This window comes from Esox lucius, chromosome 20, assembly GCF_011004845.1.
Source record: "Esox lucius isolate fEsoLuc1 chromosome 20, fEsoLuc1.pri, whole genome shotgun sequence".
In the NCBI taxonomy this organism is placed as follows: Eukaryota; Metazoa; Chordata; class Actinopteri; order Esociformes; family Esocidae; genus Esox; species Esox lucius.
Genome location: NC_047588.1, coordinates 43634526 through 43659945, shown reverse-complemented (window position 1 = coordinate 43659945; position 25420 = coordinate 43634526). Strand labels below are relative to the sequence as shown.

At 45.0% G+C, this 25420-nt stretch overlaps 1 protein-coding gene across 7 annotated transcripts in view; it reads left to right on the top strand.

The window, feature by feature from the left end:
- Window positions 1–25420, top strand: part of myo10l3 (myosin X, like 3) — an 84203-nt gene that overhangs the window by 10686 nt on the left and 48097 nt on the right. For all 7 annotated transcript variants that reach the window (XR_004574900.1, XR_003777586.2, XM_034288850.1 and 4 more), the window contains exons 2-8: window positions 9146–9250; window positions 22222–22380; window positions 23174–23361; window positions 23564–23698; window positions 24449–24573; window positions 24922–25020; window positions 25270–25376. Coding sequence is in view for 5 of the 7 variants with exons in the window: in XM_034288850.1 (XP_034144741.1) it covers window positions 9146–9250; window positions 22222–22380; window positions 23174–23361; window positions 23564–23698; window positions 24449–24573; window positions 24922–25020; window positions 25270–25376 (918 nt within the window). In the remaining 2 variants the exon portion in view is untranslated. The remainder of the gene's footprint in view (window positions 1–9145; window positions 9251–22221; window positions 22381–23173; window positions 23362–23563; window positions 23699–24448; window positions 24574–24921; window positions 25021–25269; window positions 25377–25420) is intronic.

The window sequence follows — 25420 nt, the reverse complement described above, 5'->3', positions numbered from 1 at the left end:
GAGAGGGCAGAGGGGAGGAGGAGAGGGGAGGGGACAAATGGACAGCATTTTAGAGACCCATTTTAGACCTAGTGTTTAGTTGCAAAACCTTTGGCCCAAAATTGCTGCAGATGAACACTTCTAGTGGCATTCAATGAACATTCACCATTCACCCTTTCAGCCACCAAATTGTGATTATTGAGCAAGGACACTACTGTTATTCTCCATACTTACAAATTGCTTTCACTTTGCCACTACAACTGGCCTGACCATGTTGTTATAAAATATAGAAGTTATAAAATAATTACAAAATGCCCCAAGTATCAGTTTTTTATACTTCTAATCAAGTTCTCAATGCTTACTGAACATTCAAAGCCTAACTGACTTCCACCCTGTGTGAAGGACTAAGCCTCAGAACTGACCAGTTACAAGAAGAAACTCAAGGAAAGGGTTGGGACATTCCCCCACAGCATAGCCCCTCTTAACTTTTAACAAAACTGCACACACACACAGACACACCCACACTCTATTGTCTATCTGGTGTATAATCACATTTATTATGCCCTGTTATTATCTTGTGTTTCCATTTGGTTCTTGTTAAACTTGGCATTGCTGGTGTCTGGCTCGTCAATGAGCCAGTCCACCGACTCCCACGACTCACGATCATTATATAAACATGATGTTCTGTTCAGCTTGTGGGGCCATGACCATCATTGGTTCTGTTCATTAGGCCTGGTCCTCCTGAGATGTTCTATGGAGAATATGAATATGATGAATGGCTCTTTATGCATCTCATCCATAATCATTAGATGGTTGTAGACACCTGGGACCGGTCATTAACTGCTCCTGCCTGCCAGCCCTCCTTTCTCCTCCATCCTACTGTTGAGGCCCTGAAGCTGCTCCTCCCTATCAGACCTCCTCTCTCCTATGTTCCCCTGGTGACATGGCATGATGCAGGAGTAAGGATCAGTTAGTTCCTCACCTCTTCTCAGTCTTATAGTCTGATAAAACCTCCAAGCTTTTCAAATGTTTTATTGGTGCCGGAAACATTTGTTTACTTTGCCAAAGGAAGTGGAACATTTCAAAGCCATGAAAAATAACAAAAATGTAAACTAAAAATGAAAATGAAATAGACTAGAAATTCCAAGCAGATGTTGTTAGTAGGCAATGTAAAACGATGTCATCCACTCTTTCCCCTCCTCCTGGGAGAGTCCTCTCCTCTGTTAGCTAATTTCTCATCAGCTGTTCTCTCCATCATTAATTCATCCCTGTCCTCTCCTCTCACTGAAGGTCAGCGTTGTTCATTTGATCCTGTTACCACCCCCCCCTTCATTAGCTATTCTTTCTGTGGTGGTTTTACAACACTAAAAGAGATGATGAAAGGAAGGTAGAGTTGAGATGGGAGATCAGTCTCATACAGACAGACACTCAGGCAGAGAGACCGGCAGACAGGCAGACAGACAGGCAAAGCAGACAGCTGGACCTCTGAGACAGACTTCATATCCTCACAGGATGTGGTGTGAGACCCAGTTAGCAATAATCTCTTAAGGTCTCTCCCCCTCCTCCCCCCCTCCCCCTCCCTCCTCCCACTGTAAGTCAGGCTGGGCTGAAACAGTTAGCCTGGTTTCTGTCAGTCATACAGATCCTGAGAGGGTGTTCCTTCTAGCGTTTATGGATTCTGGTTCAGACTTCCTGGTTAATCTGGGAGAACGGCAATGGGTGTGCTTCTGAAGACAGAATTCTGAACATTGACTGTTCTCAGTCCGCTGGGAGTCGCTCAGAGGGAGCCAGGCCTTAAACATAATCACATTTATCATGATATAAGAGGAAAAACAGGGGAAAATAACATGCCTAAAACACAAATTAGAACCAAGAGAATGTTCTCATCCCTGTACCAGGGTCCTTCAGTCCTGGTTCAATATGCTGGTTCCTGTACCAGGGTCCTTCAGTCCTGGTTCAATATGCTGGTTCCTCTACCAGGGTCCTTCATTCCTCGTTCAATATGCTGGTTCCTGTACCAGGGTCCTTCAGTCCTTGTTCAATATGCTGGTTCTTGTACCAGGGTCCTTCAGTCCTGGTTCAATATGTTGGTTCCTGTACCAGGGTCCTTCAGTTCTGGTTCAATATGCTGGTTCCTGTACCAGGGTTCTTCAGTTCTGGCCTGATGTACAGGTTATCCATTCAGCCACTACGGACGTGGCTCTCTGAAATGTAAGATGATCCAAAACTATGGGCTTGTGACTAATTGTCTACCAGTGTAGAGTAGTTGATTAACCTTCCATGGTTCTGTCTGATCAGCTGATCCTGGAAGGTGATCCGCTACACTCGTCAGCTCAGAACCAAGCCAGCCACCTTGTGCCTTGTTATCTCGTTAATATTTTAAGGCTCATTAATAAGCAAATTCCGTCTTAATCTTGTGCCATTATACAGTTGGTGAGTCGGTGTGTGTTTGTGTTTTCCCATTATGCAAGCAGCAAAGACCCAAGCCTCCTACAAGAGGATAAGATTACGGAGGCTGAATTACTGGTGCTACCCTGTGATGTGATGCTCTGCTTGTGTGTGTGTGTGTGTGTGTGTGCGTGTGTGTGTGTGCGTGCACGCGCTTTGTGCTTTATTTGGTTTAGAGTCAGCTTACCATAATCATATGTATCAGATGCTATAGCCAGCCAGCCAGAGACACAGCCAGCCAGCCAGAGACATAGACAGCTAGCCAGAGACACAGCTAGCCAGAGACACAGCTAGCCAGAGACACAGTCAACCAGGGACATTCATCCAGCCAGAAACAGTCAGCCAGCCAGCCAGAGACAAAGTCAGCCAGCCAAGGACACAGCCATCCAGAGACACAGGCAGCCAGCCTGGGACGCTGTCAGTCAGCCGGTGAGACCGCCCGCCAGTCAGAGACACAGCCAGCCCGGGAAACAGTCAGCAAGCCACTACATCCCCCAATCTGTATGCTAGCTACAGTTTGACTACAACCACCATTCCGTATGCTAGCTATGCTACATGTGTATATGAATTGGAGGTATCAGAAAGTAACATTTTCTATATGTTATGCAGCGAATTAAGCAAAATATTTCCAAATCTGACTTATGTAACCACATTCTGGGGCTGTTATAATGAAAAGATTATAATACATTTTATGTATATCCAGTCAGTTTTTTACTGTGCTGCAGTGACTGTCAGTTGTTTGTTTCATTGAACTCTTTGCCATATCTACATTTGTTGCACCCAGTTTCAGAGAGATTCCACTGGAATCGGCCATGACAGTCATCCACAGATCTGACACAGGACTGGTTGGAGGTGAGGCCTAAGATGATGCTTGGTGTCCTTCAAACCTCCCTGCTGGCCTTTGCTTTGTGGATTTCCGCCTGGTTAACCTCTGGACCAGGACAGTTGGCTCCCCTTTGTCCTTTTGCTGTGATTAGGAAGGGAGGAAGAGGGGGGAGGAGATGGGAGAGACGGGGGAGGAGTAGGCAGATGACGAGAGTTTGTGTGACCATCTGTTGTTGAGGCATTCAACAGTGACAGGAGGATCGACAGACCACCTCCCAGATCACCTCCCACCTCTCAGACCACCTCCCACCACCCAGATCACCTCCCAGATCACCTCCCACCCTTCAACAACAACACCAACTGACTGGGCACCTAGAACACGCATTTGGTTCCATGTCATCCGTTGTCTACATATACCCCTTCAGACATGTCATCCGTTGTCTACATATACCCCTTCAGACATGTCATCCGTTGTCTACATATACCCCTTCAGACATGTCATCCGTTGTGTCTACATTTACCCCTTCAGACATGTCATCCGTTGTGACTACATTTACCCCTTCAGACATGTCATCCGTTGTGACTACATTTACCCCTTCAGACATGTCATCCGTTGTGTCTACATTTATCCCTTCAGACATGTCATCCGTTGTGAGTACTTGTACCCCAGACATTTGTGTGGTTGGTTCACTCTTGGACTGAATCATTTTCAACTTGCTGTTGCAGCAGAAGGTCCTGACAACCCAGAGGCCTGTGCATTAGTGTCTATGTGTCTATATATCTATGTATCAGTCTGTCACTGGGACATGAAGAGTTTGGTCTTTGGGAAAGTCCTGGACTATAATTATCACATATTTTAGAGGCTTAGTTACTCAGAAAACCCAACCACTGCAGTCAGTTGAATATATTTCCAGTAAAATGTAGTCATTTCCGCCTTGCCCAATGTGGCGAGTATATAGCCTGATCTGGAGGCCTGCAGTCCCCCTCCGACTCTCCTGACTCACAAATGAGAGGGTTGGTGGAGGTCCGTAGTACGTCTGTTTAAAACCAATGGACCCTAATTATCCACCACAGGGAACATATTCATGGTCATAGTTTCTTATCACTCTTCATCCATTCTCTTCATCTGGTGCTCTGAGGTAATTAGTGCCTAAATGCCAGAATGGTGTAAAATATCTTTTAGATTACTTGGAAGATGGTTTGGACACTCCCCCTGCCCAGACCCAAACCTCTGTAATTACTGTTACATAATAACAGATGATCTTCTTACATCTGCAGAAAAACCAAACCAGTCAGACTGTAATTCTCCTCATCCCAAATTACACCCTATTCCCTAAATACTGCACTTTATTCAGACCTAAACCCTACTGTGCAGTACATAGGCCATAGGGTGTAATTTGGGATGCAGCCCCTCCGCTAGTCAGAACAGACCACGTTTTGCGGCTTCTTATGTTTTCTTGATCCCAGATTCAATGACTATGCCATGCTAGTACCAGGCTCTCCCTGTTACAACCCTCCTACATGTCATTCGGTCTTCACCAGGCTCTCCCTGTTACAACCCTCCTACATGTCATTCGGTCTTCACCAGGCTCTCCCTGTTACAACCCTCCTACATGTCATTCGGTCTTCACCAGGCTCTCCCTGTTACAACCCTCCTACATGTCATTCGGTCTTCACCAGGCTCTCCCTGTTACAACCCTCCTACATGTCATTCGGTCTTCACCAGGCTCTCCCTGTTACAACCCTCCTACATGTCATTTGGTCTTCACCAGGCTCTCCCTGTTACAACCCTCCTACATGTCATTCGGTCTTCACCAGGCTCTCCCTGTTACAACCCTCCTACATGTCATTCGGTCTTCACCAGGCTCTCCCTGTTACAACCCTCCTACATGTCATTTGGTCTTCACCAGGCTCTCCCTGTTACAACCCTCCTACATGTCATTCAGTCTTCACCAGGCTCTCCCTGTTACAACCCTCCTACATGTCATTCAGTCTTCACCAGGCTCTCCCTGTTACAACCCTCCTACATGTCATTCGGTCTTCACCAGGCTCTCCCTGTTACAACCCTCCTACATGTCATTCAGTCTTCACCAGGCTCTCCCTGTTACAACCCTCCTACATGTCATTCACCAGGGTTTTTTTTATTATGTTGCCATTCTTTGTAATATCTGGCTAACTTAAACTCCATGTTACCATAGTAACCTCTAGTCCACCTATTATCAGGTACCCCGTGGCCCCTCCCTAACCCGTCCTATATCACTGCTGGCTCCATGACCTCCCCTCAACCTCCTCACTGCCTGGATGTTTTGGTTGCTTCTTGTTCCACAGTTGTAAAAGTAGTGCTCCGTGTCCCAGGTCTGTAGACTCTTCATCGTGTGTGTGTGTGTGTGTACGAGAGTGTGTGTGAGAAAGGTTGTGAGAGCAAGAGGGTCTATAACACAGCGAGAGATCGCCCAACTGTGTGTGGGTGTGTGTGTGTGTGTGTAAAGTTGATGTTTGCAGTGTTTTCATAACATTTAAGGCCATTCAGGGTTTAACTGCTCTTTGTACCCAGAGAGGCAGTTATATTGTCATGGGTAGGAGGGGTTACCCCTACAGAAACATTGGGTAGGATGGGATGACCTACTGAAACATTGGATTGGAGGGAATTGGCCTACTGAAATATTGGGTACGAGAGGTTTGGCCTACTGAAGCATTGAGTAGGAGGGGCCTACTGAAACATTGTGGTGGTGAGGCCTACTGAAACATTGTGGTGGTGGGGCCTACTGAAACATTGTGGTGGAGGGGCCTACTGAAACATTGTGGTGGTGGGGCCTACTGAAACATTGTGGTGGTGGGGCCTACTGAAACATTGTGGTGGTGGGGCCTACTGAAACATTGTGGTGGTGGGGCCTACTGAAACATTGTGGTGGTGGGGCCTACTGAAACATTGTGGTGGTGGGGCCTACTGAAACATTGTGGTGGTGGGGCCTACTGAAACATTGTGGTGGTGGGGCCTACTGAAACATTGCAACACCTTTAAAATTCCAAATCCCAAAACCTCAATTCTGAAGTACAGAATTTGTATGAAATTAATCACACTTGATTGTTGTTATTGTTTGACAGTCCTAATATTTATAAAAGAAGGCATGTACTTGTCCAGTAGACACATTAGCATGTTTTACGTTGACCTGCATCTTGGAATGTCTTCACTCTGTGGATTTCCTGCATAGTGATCTAAATGACCAGCTGTCATGTAATCTCTAAATGTCTTAATGAGAACATGTTGATCTTTGCTGTGAGCTTGTCCCACACCACACTGTCCTCTGGTTCTAAGCCTGTTCTGAACCACGTGTTGTTCATTTTAAATGAGGATTAATATCTGAGAGGCAAAGGCATAACCTGGAAACCTTGTTGAGGAGGATGAGTGGTTTGGGTTTTCTTCTCCTCAGAACCCAGGCAATATTCATCCATTTAGTGCCATGCCCATTTGGACAATCAACTCTCCTCTACCGTTGGACAAATGACTCTTCTCTACCGTTGGACAAATGACTCTCCTCTACCGTTGGACAAATGACTCTCCTCTACCGTTGGACAAATGACTCTCCTCTACCGTTGGACAAATGACTCTCCTCTACCGTTGGACAAATGACTCTCCTCTACCGTTGGACAAATGACTCTCCTCTACCGTTGGACAAATGACTCTCCTCTACCGTTGGACAAATGACTCTTCTCTACCGTTGGACAAATGACTCTCCTCTACCGTTGGACAAATGACTCTCCTCTACCGTTGGACAAATGACTCTCCTCTACCGTTGGACAAATGACTCTCTCCTCTACCGTTGGACAAATGACTCTTCTCTACCGTTGGACAAATGACTCTCCTCTACCGTTGGACAAATGACTCTCCTCTACCGTTGGACAAATGACTCTCTCCTCTACCGTTGGACAAATGACTCTCTCTCAGGTCTAGCCTGCTGAGGCGTTTTATAATATTGCAGCTAGTCAATCAGCTGGTGTCTCTTGTTATTGCAGATCAGTCTCCTCATTAATCAATCATCTATCCTGTTATTGTCCTCTGACCAATCCGATTTCTTGTTTTTGCTCCTTGCTACAAAGCTGGGGCTGGAGGGTCGGTGACACAGCAGGGTGGGGTTCTGACCACCATCTGTGGGTCTACTTTAAACACTCAGAGAGGAAACAGGAAGTCATCTGGGAGCCTGCTGTTGGCCCAGTGTTCATGGGTTGGTTGTAGACACTGGCTTCAGGAACATAGAGGGCTGAAGGCTGTGTCCAGCAAAAGACAGGTTTAGTTATGGTCACTTGACACTATTAACTCACCCTTTTCCCCTTCACACACGGAGTTCAAAGCCTTCTAAGTTCTCTGCTCAGCTTGGGTACTGAGAGAGGTTGGGTTAGTGAGGTTAAACCTGGGGGACACCCTGTAGACTGTCATGAGAGTAGCACGTAACCTTCCGCCAGTGAAATACAGACATAGTCTTTAAAACACAGACACTGTAAAACATACATAAATACAGTAAAACTCTGTAAAACCCTTAAACTTCTCTAAATGCTATGCTGCGGTAAAGAGAGTACCGGCCCTGCGTCCTGGGTCTGGGGTGGTAAGGCGTGTAAGAATCCAGATTCCGATCCGTCACATGAGATCATGACAGATATTGTGTATTTTATTATTTCCATCTCCATCTTTCTAGTCGGGGTGAGAACAAATTGTCGACATTTCGACAAGGATGGCATTTATCGACAAGTTGATCTAATTTTTGAAAGTTACAAAAAAAGATCTGTACTACAGATTGACTCACTTAGCGGCAGTAATGACAGGTTATTTCTTAGACTAAACAAATCTGGCTAACGGCCAACTACAGGAAATCGTCACGGCTAGTGAAGGCATACCTGTGTATCCTGGCAACATCTGTACCGGCTGGAATGGTTTTCTGGGATGCGGGCCTGATAGTCAACAGACTACTTAAGCCAACTGGTCTACTCCTGCAAATTTTACTAAACATGAATAAATGATCATAATAATATGGATAATGATTATTGACAGTTTTGATAAGATCTTGCATCTATGGATGCGCTAGCCAGATTTTGTTTTTTGTTCATTCATTTTATTTAATTGATTCCTATTAAGTTTCCTTTCAAGGATATTTTTTATTCCCTGGGATGCATCAGTAGGTTTGTTTGATTTAATGCAGACTGTAAGGTAACTCGGTTAGTCTATATGTTCAGTGTTGTTTCATTTGGAAAGTATCGTTTTAAGGGACTGTGTATAAATAGTAGCTGGCTAGATGGTCTTGTATTTTGTTGTTATGACCAGAAAACATTGACACAAAGACTTTAGCTAATGTAAGACAATTCATACATATCTCTGTGCTAATTCATAGGTGACAAAGCATGTTTTTTGATGACGTTCATAGTTCATTTGCAATTGTAATTAATGGAAAAGCTTGTAACAATAATTTGAAATAAATCACAGGTTATAAAATACTAATGACTTGACCGGCCTATGCATTAGGTGATTTGCTGCTGTTATGGAATTTCTGAATGCCAACGTATAAAGCCTAATTGTTTATACTAAAACGATATTGACTGCATATTTAAATAAAACATTGAATTTATTGCATAGCACATTACAATATTTTTTTTTCTTTCTTTTATTTACTCTCTTTTTGGCATGGTGGGGTCAACTTTTCGAGGATGGAAACTGAGGAATTATCAATAGTGAAACTATTTGTCATCCACATCCTTATGTTCTAGCTGATGTCTCACGCTGTTTGTGCATCTCATTATAACGTTCTGTTGTGTACAACACTAATGATTTAGTTATGTTGTCTATGAGTCTTCTAATTATGTGTGAGTGTATTTATGTAGTTCTGTTGTGTATTTGTGTTGTCAGGGAGCCCGTGTTTGGCTACGGGATAAAGAGCAGCTCCTCCCTGCTACCGTCAGTTCCTGTTCCCACGACGACGGGACCCTGGTCCTAACCGCGGACTACGGAGAGGTAAGAGGGATAAACTACCAAGGTTCTGGGCCAAACCATGAAACAAACGTGTGTGTGTGTGGGGGGGGGGGGGCAGCTCTACTGTCCTCCAAGCTGAACAGGCCTGCTGCACACCTCTCTGTTGGCCTGGACATAGACCTTTTTGTCTGAAGGATATCCTGTCAGAAAACAGAGGAACTGAAGGAGAGGTTTCTGGTTCAACTGCTGGGTTGGAGTTCTGGTTCAACTGCTGGGTTGGCAGCTCTAACTGTCAGCATGGTCTATAGACTTTACAGCAATGTTGATGATCAATTCCAGTTGTTCTACAATATTGCATGTTGATGAAACACTGATGTTAAGCCTCCTCAAGCCTACTCTAGGCCCTATGGTGTCAGTCAGGACTGAAACTGTTCCCCAAGACAACAGCGCTCATGGTAAATCCTCCCTGCACAACTGGACGTCTTCAGTGCGTGGCTTTGGCTGGAACGGTGTTTCAGGCAAACAGTGTTTCAGGCAAACAGTGTTCTGGTTCCTTTTTTAGGCAAAAGAGTCGTCTGGGATAGGCTGCATAATGGAACAAGCCTTATTAACACACAAATGTTGATGAACACAGTCTGGTGTGCGATTTGTCAGTTCCTGCCCTTATTTTATCCCAAGTCAAGCACTGGATGTCTTTCCCTGTGTACAGACTAGTCTGTTGTTTCCCTGTATACAGACCAGTCTGTTGTTTCCCTGTATACAGACCAGTCTGTTGTTTCCCTGTATACAGACCAGTCTGTTGTTTCCCTGTATACAGACCAGTCTGTTGTTTGCCTGTGCACAGACCAGTCTGTTGTTTGCCTGTGTACAGACCAGTCTGTAGTTTCCCTGTGTATGGACAGGTCTGTTGTTTTCTCATTTGCAGAAAGGCTGTCTGAATGGGCTTCTTCATGATTGGCTTTGGATAAAGAAATAGCGTATTTTTCTTCAAATAGCCTCTGACTACTGATATTACATGTGATCAGAATAACACAGAAAGGCTTCAGGATAAGTCTTCTGTATTACAGAGTCTGCAGTGAGGAATCAATGTTGCCTTGCGTGATAAACAATTCTCTCTCCGCCTCCACTAATCTGGTCCGGAGATTAAAGACTTTTTTTGTGGCATTTCTATGCTGTTTTTGCCAGTGGTCAGATTGAGCAGCATTTTAAATAAAGAAAAACCTGAAGTGGGACATATTTTAACCCATGTTCCAGCAGTACATGCACACCAGAGGTAGCAGATCTAAGTTAGAACACTGAACACTGTAGCTCCACTTGAGTTTTGCTGCCCTACTAACCCTAGCCATGGTGTACTGTGACTGCATTACTTCACTAGACCATGGTGTACTGTGACTGCATTACTTCACTGGACCATGGTGTACTGTGACTTCATTACTTCACTAGACCATGGTGTACTGTGACTGCATTACTTCACTGGACCCTGGTGTACTGTGACTTCATTACTTCACTAGACCATGGTGTACTGTGACTTCATTACTTCACTAGACCCTGGTGTACTGTGACTTCATTACTTCACTAGACCCTGGTGTACTGTGACTTCATTACTTCACTAGACCATGGTGTACTGTGACTTCCTTACTTCACTAGACCATGGTGTACTGTGACTTCATTACTTCACTAGACCATGGTGTACTGTGACTTCATTACTTCACTGGACCATGGTGTACTGTGACTTCATTACTTCACTGGACCATGGTGTACTGTGACTTCATTACTTCACTAGACCATGGTGTACTGTGACTTCATTACTTCACTAGACCATGGTGTACTGTGACTTCATTACTTCACTAGACCCTGGTGTACTGTGACTTCATTACTGTACTAGACCCTGGTGTACTGTGACTTCATTACTGTACTAGACCCTGGTGTACTGTGATTTTATTACTGTACCCTAGCATATTGTGACTTCTTTACTGTTATGTGCTGTAGCCTAGTGTGAGTTATATGCATTCATAGTGGTGTGAGAGTGTTAAAACACCACATATCACAGTTAACACTGAACTCCGGGTTCAGGAGTTGAGTGGATTAGAGGCCAAGTCTATGACCTGTAACCTTTCATGTCTATTGACAGTTTCGGTCCCGTTAGCCACAACCCTAGCTCTATCAACAGGTCAACAGGACAGGGTGGAACCTCCACCATGCTCATCATGTTCTCTAGTAATGTCAAAGTTCGGAAGTCATGAGGCAAAGACGTGGATGATGTGAATGTCTGTCTATGTGGAGTCCTAAGCAGGAATCCCAGGAATGTTTCAGGAATTTGAACACTGAGACATGGTATTCCTTTGGTAAACATTTGGCCAAAGCTAATTATCTCCTTTCCCCTCCCCTTCTCCTCCTTTCCCCTCCCCTTCTCCTCTCTCCTTTCCCCTCCCCTTCTCCTCCTTTCCCCTCCCCTTCTCCTCCTTTCCCCTCCCCTTCTCCTCTCTCCTTTCCCCTCCCCTTCTCCTCCTCTCTCCTCCCCTTCTCCTCCTCTCCCCTCCCCTTCTCCTCTCTCCTTTGCCCTCCCCTTCTCCTCTCTCCTTCTACTCCTCTCCTGTCAGTTTCAAGTCTCAGGAAGTTTTAACATATGCAAGGTGAAATGTTTGCTCCTGAATGTGCTTCCTGTCTGTCGTTAGTTTGTTGTGTGTCTGCGTGTGTGTGTCTGCGTGTGTGTGTGTCTGTGTGTGTGTCTGCGTGTGTGTGTGTCTGCGTGTGTGTGTGTCTGCGTGTGTGTGTGTGTGTCTGCGTGTGTGTGTCTGCGTGTGTGTGTGTCTGACTGTATGTGTGTCTGCGTGTGTGTGTGTCTGCGTGTGTGTGTGTCTGCGTGTGTGTGTGTCTGCGTGTGTGTGTGTCTGCGTGTGTGTGTCTGACTGTGTTCTCCAGTAGGGTTCCTTTGATCTCCAGCTGTGATGGTCTGTTCCTCCCACTCTCTCTGCCCCTCCTATTCCTTCTGCCCCACCCTCCCAGGCTGCCCCTCCCACTCATCCATATTCAGCAGGGCCAGGCTAAACAAAGCTCTGTCAGGGTGTGGTTTCTTCAGACACAATGAGGCTACACCCTGCTTCTCAGGCTACCTCCAGCACCCTGCCTCGCAGATTTCTAATGATTAAATAGTTTTGTGTTCTGTTCCAGAGGGAATGTTGGAAATGTGGTGTTTCCATGTCTCGTCTGGGATGGGTGACGTCTGGGTGCCTAGCAACCAGAGGGGCTGGCATGAAGCCCGTCTTTTGTCCTGACTAGTTGCTAACATAGCAGGTGTAAGAGTACAATATCCTGTTTTCAAGCAGAAATGGAAGCTGGCTTAAAAAACACTTTATCCATGATAGCCGGATATTTCTGTATAATGGGGACCTCACAGAGGGTGGTCCAATCCTTCTACTTCCCGTTTCAGTTCAGGATATTGTTTGGTTACTTTGGCTGTGTAGCCATGCCCATGGTCATCAAGTCATAAACAGACAACTGTACTGAGCAAGGCCACTCAATATTTTTTAAAATATATTTATCAGGGTAGTGTGTGTTTATTTGCTAAATATATACAATACTTGACATTAAATGACATAGAAATAAACAATGTTGTGGGAATGCTAGAAGAATTGTCATAAAGAAATTTGAAGACAGAAAAGACGCTAAAATCTGTCAGTTACTTTGAGGGAAAATCCTATACATGCTTTGACCAAGAATGTCCATATTTGACTGATTAGCACACTAATCTTTCATCAAGATAGCAACACCTGCAATGACATTTGAGAAATCAGAATATTATATTGAGTACCTCAGAGCCATCAACATCACTGCTGCTCTGTGGGAGCATTTGGACAGGGAGAAGAACATAAAGCCACCCAAAGTCAAAATAAGAGTTGTTATGGCAAATGCTGCTGGTAACTTGGAAGAATTCACCACAGGACCGCATGAAAAATGACATGACACTTTCCAAAGCAAATTGCTTCAGATTTTGGTCAGAGAAATTACTGACTTAATCTCTGAAAAACACAAGATGTTCTAGGTACTTTTCAATGTATTATTTTTTCTCTGTGTTTACTTCAATGTTATTTAGTGTATTCAAAAAAAATTAAATAAACAAGAAACCAGGCAAGTCTAGTTTAGCCAGCCCGCAATAGAAAGTGATAATCGTTGATGCCCTCCCTGAATTCGAACCCGGGTCTCCCAGGTATGTGACTGTGTCTTTAATCACTACGAGTTTAAATATTTCGCTAGACAAATTAAGCATTGTGTTAAACTGAGTAACGCTTCTTATTAAGTTTACCTGCAGCACAAATAGCATCTATGAACTATTGCTTTTGCCACTGGCTGTTATAACAGCTTATTAGCCACTCGTGAATCACATTGATACAATAACTATCTGTATAGGTGACAATAATTGACTTTTTCATGAAGTGAAAAGACAAGAGAATCGTGTAGCCAGCGAAATCTTTGTCTATCCTGAACAAATCCTAATACATAAATTGAAAATCTACCAGAAATAGTTGCGGTATAACAGTAAACAGTTATATTTTAGGCTTCCTATAATATTGCTACTGAAGGTTGCAGGCAGCAAAGCTTTTGTCTGTCCTGAACAAACCCTAAGGCGCAATGTGTTTTGACTGTGACTGGAGTCGAACACAAGACTTGTTGACTCAATCAGATTGGTAGTCAATCAGTCACTCAGTCAGTCAGGAAGAGACATTCGCTCTTCTAGGCCGGCTCCACTTACACGAGCCGGCAAAACTATTACTGCTCATATTAATGGCTTTTAACAATTGTCTTTGGTGGCCTGAGACTTTTGCGCAGTGCATATCAGAACTACCATGACATGGGCAAGGAGGTCCCTGACCAGCCATCCACACCTCCTCCGTCCAGTCCATAACACAATGCATCCACACCTCCTCCGTCCTGTCCATAACACTCTGCATCCACACCTCCTCCATCCTGTCCATAACACTCTGCATCCACACCTCCTCCATCCAGTCCATAACACTCTGCATCCACGCCTCCTCCGTCCTGAACCTTACTACCCTGAACCTTACTACCCCTGTACTACTACCCGTGTACTACTACCCCTGAACCTTACTACCCGTGTACCACTACCTCTGAACCTTACTACCCCTGAACCTTACTACCCCTGTACTACTACCTCTGAACCTTACTACCCCTGAACCTTACTACCCCTGAACCTTACTACCTCTGAACCTTACTACCCCTGTACTACTACCCCTGAACCTTACTACCCCTGAACCTTACTACCCCTGTACTACTACCCCTGAACCTTACTACCCCTGTACTACTACCCCTGAACCTTACTACCCCTGAACCTTACTACCCCTGTACTACTACCCCTGAACCTTACTACCCGTGTACCACTACCTCTGAACCTTACTACCCCTGAACCTTACTACCCCTGTACTACTACCCCTGAACCTTACTACCTCTGAACCTTACTACCCCTGTACTACTACCCCTGAACCTTACTACCCCTGAACCTTACTACTCCTGTACTACTACCCCTGAACCTTACTACCCCTGTACTACTACCCGTGTACTACTACCCCTGAACCTTACTACCCGTGTACCACTACCTCTGAACCTTACTACCCCTGAACCTTACTACCCCTGTACTACTACCTCTGAACCTTACTACCCCTGAACCTTACTACCCCTGAACCTTACTACCTCTGAACCTTACTACCCCTGTACTACTACCCCTGAACCTTACTACCCCTGAACCTTACTACCCCTGTACTACTACCCCTGAACCTTACTACCCCTGTACTACTACCCCTGAACCTTACTACCCCTGAACCTTACTACCCCTGTACTACTACCCCTGAACCTTACTACCCGTGTACCACTACCTCTGAACCTTACTACCCCTGAACCTTACTACCCCTGTACTACTACCCCTGAACCTTACTACCTCTGAACCTTACTACCCCTGTACTACTACCCCTGAACCTTACTACCCCTGAACCTTACTACCCCTGTACTACTACCCCTGAACCTTACTACCCCTGTACTACTACCCCTGAACCTTACTACCCCTGAACCTTACTACCCCTGTACTACTACCCCTGAACCTTACTACCCGTGTACCACTACCTCTGAACCTTACTACCCCTGAACCTTACTACCCCTGTACTACTACCCCTGAACCTTACTACCTCTGAACCTTACTACCCCTGTACTACTACCCCTGAACCTTACTACCCCTGAACCTTACTACCCCTGTACTACTACCCCTGAACCTTACTACCCCTGTACTACTACCCCTGAACCTTACTACCCCTGAACCTTACTACCCCTGTACTACTACCCCTGAACCTTACTACCCCTGTACTACTACCCCTGAACCTTACTACCCCTGTACTACTACCCCTGAACCTTACTACCCCTGTACTACTACCTCTGAACCTTACTACCCCTGAACCTTACTACCCCTGTACTACTACCCCTGAACCTTACTACCCCTGTACTACTACCCGTGAACCTTACTACCCGTGTACTTTTACCCCTGAACCTTACTACCCCTGTACTATTACCCCTGTACTACTACCCCTGTACTACTACCCGTGTACCACTACCTCTGAACCTTACTACCCCTGAACCTTACTATCCCTGTACTACTACCCCTGAACCTTACTACTCCTGTACTACTACCCCTGAACCTTACTACCCCTGTACTACTACCCATGTACTACTACCCGTGAACCTTACTACCCGTGTACTTTTACCCCTGAACCTTACTACCCCTGTACTATTACCCCTGTACTACTACCCCTGAACTATATCTCTCCTCCATCCTGTACTACCGGATGTGAACTTCGACCTGTTGCTGGGCGGAGATTCCTTGCTTCCTGTCCTAGTCTTAGCGCTATGGTAATGATATGTAGGATTGACTGAAGGAAACCGATGATCTGATTTGTTGCTGTCCTCCTCCACTCAGCAGACCTCCTGTAGTAGTGTCTTCTCTGACTTAGTGCCAGTAGACTGTGTGACTCATCGAAGCGATGATGGGAACTTTGTCTGAATTGTAATTCCATGGCATCATGGTACTTCTAAAATCCATTAAATATCTCCTAATGTTCTGTCTTTGTAATGTCAATATCTGTGGCTGAATAATGTGTCTTGTTCCATTAATCAGGTCCCAGGTGGCATGCCACACATTGACTTGGTGTCCATGGTTACCAAGCCATAAAACGTCTGTAGATCAGAGACAGACCAAGGCACTTACTGCATGTTCTGTCTGAGTAATGCCTTACTGCTGACCAGGGTCTGCAGAACATAGATCACTGGGACCAATCAGAATCCCAGCCAGTCTATCAGAATGACCCGTTAGCCTCCTTAAATCAGGAAGTGAGTCATAGGTGATGTTGCCCTTGGTGCTGAATGGGTGGTCCTGACCTGCTCACTTATCAAACTGCCATTTGTGTTTATCACACACCCAGTAGCCCCTCCTAGAACCAGCCCCATCCTCAAATGTCCAGACAAACTGGACCTGATATCTGGTACCACCGAACAGTTGGACCTGATGGTACCACAGGGTTCCTGTTCCCCTCGGTGCTGATCCAGCAGTTGATTCAATGCGAGGCCCCGTCTCCCCTCTGGGACAGAGAAGGCTGAAAGTCACACCAAACGTATGGATCTGGTCACCACTACCTTTTTCCTACAGCCAGCCCAACACCATATTGATCTGGACCTTCCTTCCTACAGCCAGCCCAACACCATATTGATCTAGATTGATTCCCATCAAACATGAATCTCCTATAAATCCCTTTTGTACAGGTCAGTGTTGTCTCACAGCTGGTAGCTGTACAGGTCAGTGTTGTCTCACAGCTGGTAGCTGTACAGGTCAGTGTTGTCTCACAGCTGGTAGCTGTACAGGTCAGTGTTGTCTCACAGCTGGTAGCTGTACAGGTCAGTGTTGTCTCACAGCTGGTAGCTGTACAGGTCAGTGTTGTCTCACAGCTGGTAGCTGTACAGGTCAGTGTTGTCTCACAGCTGGTAGCTGTACAGGTCAGTGTTGTCTCACAGCTTAATTGATAATCTTCCTGGGGAATGGGTCATTATTTTCTCCACTGAGTTTCATATCAGGGCTATATATTTCAGAAGTAAAAAGTAGCCTCTTGTTACAGCCTTTAATAAAAAAAATTTAAATAAATTGTGGATAATGGGTTTTTCCGCACAATGGGGTTTCCCAAGTCATATTGGCACGGGGGATTTTGTAACCAGTGGGAATTAGGCCCACAGGAGAAGCCAAAGACTGTGTTTTTCTTTCATTTTGTATATTTACATTGTGCAATTTCGATTTTTACAGTATCTTTAAGGAAATGTGTCATCCTGTTCAGTGGAAATTTTGTGCTTTTGGCCCGCTCATCATTTAAAACTAGTGACTTGCCTATTTAAATAATGGTGAAAGATGTTTAAAATGAATGTGGTTAGAGCATCTGAACAGTTAGCCAAAGGTTGCTAGAACGACTCCCCAAGGTGAAAGAAAATGTGTCTGTCATGTTTGAGTAGAAGGTACCAGCAGGGCACAGATGCAGAGGTTCAAAAATAAAGGTTGTTTAATCAGAGTAACTCCGGGAACATCCAGGAACATCTAACACAACTGCAACAATGACAGACAAAAAACACTAGGGCAGGAGGAACTTAAATAGGGACATAAGTAACGGCCAAACTAGATACAGGTGAAAGCAATACACTAACGAGATGAAACTGAACATAGAAACAGAAAAACTAGAAGAGAACATAGAAATGTTACGACCGGTATAGGGACCTGACAGCCCTTAGCAAAGGACCCAGGACCCCATATTCCCCAAGCACCCTCCACAAGATGCCGCGAGGGACACAGTCGAATGCCTTCTCCAAATCCACAAAACACATGTGGATTGGTTGGGCAAACTCCCATGAACCCTCCAACACCCCGTAGAGGGTATAGAGCTGGTCCAGTGTTCCACGGCCCGGACGAAAACCACACTGTTCCTCCTGAATCCGAGGTTCTACTATCGGCCGTATTCTCCTCTCCAGAACCCTGGCATAGACTTTCCCGGGGAGGCTGAGAAGTGTGATCCCCCTATAGTTGGAACACACCCTCCGGTCCCCCTTCTTAAAAAGAGGGACCACCACCCCGGTCTGCCATCCCAGAGGCACTGTCCCCGACCGCCACGCGATGTTGCACAGGCTTGTCAACCAAGACAGCCCCACAACATCCAGAGACTTGAGGTACTCAGGGTGGATCTCATCCACCCCCGGTGCCTTGCCACCGAGGAGTTTCTTGACCACCTCTGTGACTTCAGCCCGGGTGATGGACGAGTCCACCACTGAGCCCTCATCCTCTGCTTCCTCAATGGAAGACATGTCAGCAGGATTGAGGAGATCCTCGAAGTACTCCTTCCACCGCCCGACGACATCCCCAGTTGAGGTCAACAGCTCCCCACCTCTACTGTAAACAGCGTTGGTAAGGCACTGTTTCCCTCTCCTGCCAGAATCCCTTCGAGGCCAGCCGATAGTCCTTCTCCATGGCCTCACCGAACTCCTCCCAGGCCCGAGTTTTTGCCTCCACAACCACCCGGGCTGCAGTCCGCTTGGCCTGACGGTACCCGTCAGCTGCCTCAGGAGTCCCACAAGCCAACCAGGCCTGATAGGACTCCTTCTTCAGCTTGACGGCATCCCTTACTTCCGGTGTCCACCACCGGGTTCGGGGATTGCCGCCTCGACAGGCACCGACGACCTTACGACCACAGCTCCGTAACAGAAAATAGTACAGATAGTAAAAATAGTAAATGTGAAATGTTGAAACTAAGAAATTTTATTGTTTCTTGAAAAATATATGCCCACTTAGAATTTGATGCCAGAAACGCATTTGGACAGAAGTAACAAACGACTGGAAAAATTGTGGAATGCAAAACAACTAAACCTGTGGAATATCACACAACTGATTAGGTTGGCAACAGGTCAGTAACATGACTGTTATTTAAAGGTCCTTCCAGAGAGGATGGGTCTGTCAGAAGTGAGGATGGGGAGGGGTTCACCACTCTGAAAGACTGCATGGGCAAATAGTGCAAGAATTTAGGAATAACGTTTCTCCATGTAAAATTGTAAAGAGTTTGGGGATCTCATCTGCAGTACTTAGTATCATTAGAAGATTCAGAGAATCTGGATTAATCTCTCTATGCAAGGGACAAGGCCAAAAAACAATATTGTATGGCCATGATCTTGGGGCCCTCAGGCAGCACTGCATTAAAATAGATTCTGTAGTGGACATCACTGCATGGGCTCAGGAATCTCAGGTCGACATTTCTGTATAACAAATGTTTTATTCTAATATTTTGAGATACTGGATTTTTGTTTTCCATGAGCTATATGCCTTAATCATCAAGATTGAAAAAAGAAAGGCTAGAAATGTTTCACTTTATGTGCAATGAATCTAGAATATATAAGGGTGTCACTTTTTGATTTGAATTATGGGAAAAAAAGAACTTTTCCACGATATTCAAATGTTTTCAGATGCACCTGTACTTGTCTAGCTCTGCATCCCGGTTGCGCATGCTATCTTACTCCTTTAATTTTTCTCTAATGCACATCTAGAAAGCCATTTAGAATTGTCATTTGTGCCCACACAACTATTATCCCACTTGTAACATACACCATTTGCCCTCCTCTATTTGCCTTAATTGTACATTTAGTATTGCCATTTGTACGGCATTTGCTTTCATTGCACATCTATACATTCCACTTGTAACACACATATACTTAATACTTGTACATTTTCTGCCCTCTTGTATTTGCACTTCTGGTTAGATGTTAATTGGATTTTGTTGTACTGTACTTGTACTTGTTCAATGACAATACAGATCAATTAAAAAAATATTAAGATGGACTGAGGTGAAGTGGAAAACTGTCCATCAAAATGTTTAATTATTTTTGGGAATCATGGGCGTCGCGTCCTCTGGGCTAAAGAGGAGAGGGACCATTCAGCTTCTTATCAGCATACAGTTTAAAAGCTATGGTATGGGGCACATGGCATGGGTGACCATTAAGGCCTGTTAAGGCACCATTAAGGCTGCCTTAAACCATTAATAACAATATATATAGGTTTTAGAGCAACATATGCTGCCATCCAGATCTTTTTCAGGGAAGGCCTTGCTTTTGTCAGCAAGACAATGCCAAACCACATTCTGCATGTCTTACAACAGCCTGCCTGCAGTCCAGACCGGTCTCTCATTAAAAACATTTGACACATTATGAAACAGAAAATACAACAAAAGAGACCCCAAACTGTTGTTCAGCGGAAATCCTATATCAAGCAAGAATGGGAAAACCTTTCACTTTCAAAACTATAACAGTTGGTCTCCTCAGTTCTCAAATGCTAACAGAGTATTGTTAAAAGAAGAGGTGATGCAACACAGTGGTCAACATGCCCCTGTCACCAACGTTTCTGAAACATGTTGCTGGCCTCAAATTCAAAATGGTCATGTATTTTTACAAAACCAATAAAATGTGTCAGTTTCTAAATATGATATGTTGTCTTTAGTACTAACTTCAATTAAATGTAAGGATAAATGATTTGCAAATGATTTATATTTTTCAGTGTGTCACAACTTTTCTGGAAACAGGGTTGTATTTCCCTATTGTGAAAATTCACTCTACTTTGAAATGGGCTACTTTAATTTCAAAAAAGTATTTTTACATTCCAACAGGCTCATTAACTTTCCAACAGGCTCCTTTACTTTCCAACAGGCTCCTTTACTTTCCAACAGGCTCCTTTACTTTCCAACAGGCTCATTTACTGTCCATCAGGCTAATTTACTTTCCAACAGACTAGTGATCTTCCTAACAGGCTTTTCCGTGCCATGGAGGTGGCAGCAGAGATGGGCAGAGAACTACAGGGTACCAGTTACATGTATTAGAAGAGTGTTTGTGGGCACAGTAACACAGAGGGTAGAGGGAGAGGTCATACAGCTAAAGTCAAGACAGAATATCAGTCACTCCATTAACTGTAACCTGAACACGTCCAGGTAGCGATGGCCTTTCAAGGCTTCATTACCGTTCTGCTAGCAGCAGGATATAATGCTAGTAGCGCTAACTCAGATTTTCTGTGTCAAAATAAAATCTGTCATTTAAATATATGTTGTTCTTGTCTGTTCTTTTTTACAGACTAGATTTACTATATTGCCTTATAAATTTCAACATTGTTCTGAGCTGTCTGAACCAGCCTGGGTTCTGCCTCCCTTATGAACCCCTCAGACCATCATCATGTAGTCCTAGCCAACATTGTTCTGAGCTGTCTGAACCAGCCTGGGTTCTGCCTCCCTTATGAACCCCTCAGACCATCATCATGTAGTCCTAGCCAACATTGTTCTGAGCTGTCTGAACCAGCCTGGGTTCTGCCTCCCTTATGAACCCCTCAGACCATCATCATGTAGTCCTAGCCAACATTGTTCTGAGCTGTCTGAACCAGCCTGGGTTCTGCCTCCCTTATGAACCCCTCAGACCATCATCATGTAGTCCTAGCCAACATTGTTCTGAGCTGTCTGAACCAGCCTGGGTTCTGCCTCCCTTATGAACCCCTCAGACCATCATCATGTAGTCCTAGCCAACATTGTTCTGAGCTGTCTGAACCAGCCTGGGTTCTGCCTCCCTTATGAACCCCTCAGACCATCATCATGTAGTCCTAGCCAACATTGTTCTGAGCTGTCTGAACCAGCCTGGGTTCTGCCTCCCTTATGAACCCCTCAGGCCTGTACTCCTGCTGTACACTGACTGTGGGGTGGATGTCATGATAAGACCTTCAACACAACATAAGGACAAAACCTGCTAGAAGCTGTCATCTACTCAGTTACAGTGGTGTAGGATGGCAAAATTCAGATAACTTGGCATCTGGGATCTGAAGGGAATAAGGAGTAAATTATCTTCTACCAAAGTGGTTCCGCCAAAAAAGAAAAACGGGGATGCTGAGCTGTTTGACTGTGTGTATCCAGGTGGTGTATGTGCAACAGGCGGAGCTGAACAGAGACAAGGTGTTTCCCATGGATCCCAGCAGTATCCAGGGCGTGGAGGACATGTCCGCCTTGGCAGAACTCCACGAAGCTGCCATCATGCATAACCTTTACCTACGCTACAAGAAGGACAGCATCTATGTAATGAACTGTTATATATTTGCCTAACCTACCAGAAAGACAGCATCTATCTAATGAAACATTTTATATTTGCCTAACCTTCCAGAAAGACAGCATCTATGTAATGAAACATTATATATTTGCCTAACCTACCAGAAAGACAGCATCTATGATGATAATGTAGAATATGTCCCTGCCATACAGTAGTGTACTACAGTCAACCTTCTCTTCCTCCCTCATGATAATGGCTCCCAGATTAAGTCCAGATTGCTACACATCTCTGTTTTTCAGCCGGTGGTTGTACAAGCCAATCCAATCATATACAGTGTATTTTACTCTTACATAACCATGTAACTTAAACATTAAACCATCTCACACGTTTATCCCAGTCCAGTAAACACAGCACAGTTACTTTGTTGTCTGGTTAGAAAGGACATAATCAAGGCAGTTCTTTCTAATCTTCTCATCAAGGCTTTTAGTGGGATGGTTCAATAGCATTGCAATCTGTTTTCCTTGTTGTTAACAGAATGACCCACAAACACACTTTTCCTCAAACTGAATTACACAACAAGTCAATGACTGATTAATTTAATAGTCTAGTGAGCTAGAAGCAGCACTATAGAATTGTACTGGAAGACAGTTCTATTTAAAAGTACTATAGAACAGTATTATAGAACAGTTCTAGTTAACAGTACTACAGAACAGTACTATCCTAGCAGCACAGCTTCATGCCCACTTATAGCCAAGTTATTCTCCAGATGGCTCTCTTCAAATCCTTCCCGTTAATTTCTGTCTCTCCTCCTGACACTTCCAGACCAACATCGGGTCTATCCTGGCGGCAGTGAACCCCTACAAGATGATCTCAGGCCTGTACTCCCCTGCGGTGGTTGAGCAGTACAGTAAACATCACCTGGGAGAACTGCCTCCTCACATCTTTGCTGTGGCCAACGAGTGTTACCGTTGTCTGTGGAAGAGACATGACAGCCAGTGTGTTCTCATCAGGTCAGTCACACACTCACATGCTTCCACTCGCGACGTCATTGTATATCAAGGATTTTAGAATATAGTAATTATTATAAAAGTAATTATTATAAAAAGGTCATTTTCTTCTTTGAACACTTGGTTTACCTGTCCAATACTCATAGGATTTTTTAAGACTTGTCTATGGTTGAAGACAGCTGTAAAACTGTGTGTGTGTGTTCAGTGGAGAGTCAGGGGCCGGTAAAACAGAAAGCACTAAGTTGCTACTCCAGTTCCTGTCTGTGATGAGCCAGAACTCTGCCGGAACGCCCCCCTCAGAGAAGACCACCCGCGTGGAGCAGGCCATCATACAGAGCAGGTACAACACTGACCCTAACCCCACAGACCAGGTGACCCTAACCCCACAGACCAGGTGACCCTAACCCCACAGACCAGGTGACCCTAACCCCACAGACCAGGTGACCCTAACCCCACAGACCAGGTGACCCTAACCCCACAGACCAGGTGACCCTAATCCCACAGACCAGGTGACCCTAACCCCACAGACCAGGTGACCCTAACCCCACAGACCAGGTGACCCTAATCCCACAGACCAGGTGACCCTAACCCCACAGACCAGGTGACCGTAACCCCACAGACCAGGTGACCCTAACCCCACAGACCAGGTGACCCTAATCCCACAGACCAGGTGACCGTAACCCCACAGACCAGATGACATGACCCTAACCCCAGAGACCAGGTGACACTTACCCCACCTCACCCCACAAACCAGGTGACCCTAACCCTACAGACCAGGTGACCCTAGCCCCACCTCCACCTCACCCCACAGACCAGATCACCCTAAACCCCACCTCACCCCACAGACCAGGTGATCCTAACACCACAGACCAGGTGAATCTAACCCCACCTCACCCCGCAGACCAGGTGACCTTAACCGACCTCCCCCCACAGACCAGGTGATCCTAACCCCTCCTCACCATACAGATCAGATGACACTAACCCCACCTCACCCCAGAGACCAGGTGACTTACTGGTTGATTGATACTACCCATATAGTCCATTACAGGTCATGGATGTTCTGTCTTATGGTCTTTCTCCTTCTCTCCAGTCCCATCATGGAGGCTTTTGGGAATGCTAAAACGGTGTACAACAACAACTCGTCCCGCTTTGGGAAGTTCATCCATCTCCACTTCTCCCAGAGTGGCAACATCCAAGGAGGATGCATCATCGACTGTATCTTTTGACCAACCCAACAACCTCTAACTGACCTTCTAATTGACCAACCGCTAACAGTTTTACCCAACAACCTTTAACCTCTAACTGACCTTTTAATTGACCAACCACAAATGGTTTTACGTAACAACCTTTAACCTCCAACTGACCTTCTAATTGACCAACTACTAATGGTTTTATGCAACAACCTTTAACCTCTAACTGACCTTCTAACTGACCAACCACTAAAGGTTTTACCCAAACAACCTTTAACCTCTAACTGACCTTCTATCTGACCAACCACTAATTGTTTATTTCTTTCTGGTTGTATCTACAGTTATCTTGTCTTCCTTAACTGTCAACCTTCAGATTTACTGGAGAAGAATCGTGTGGTGAGGCAGAATCCTGGGGAGAGGAATTATCACATCTTCTATGCTCTGTTGGCAGGGGCGGACAGAGACCTCAGAGGTATATGTCTGCATGTCTATACACCTTCATGCACAGTATATTTACATAAGTCTACATTTATATATACCTTTACATACTGTATGTTTACATAAGTCTACATGTGTATATATACCTTTACATACTGTATGTTTACATAAGTCTACATGTCTGTTACCCAGGAATAAAGAAAAATATGAGACATTTACTGAAGACAATGTGTGAGTTTGACCCAGCTGTCTAGAGGTATTGCTGTGTGTGTATATGTTTCAGAGATGTACTTCCTGTCCACGGGTCCAGGGTCCTACCACTACCTGAGTCAGTCTGGCTGTGTAAAGAACAGTAGTCTGGATGACCTGCAGCTCTACACCAGTGTTATGGTGAGACTGACTGTTCTATATGTTTAACAATCTAGATGTTACAG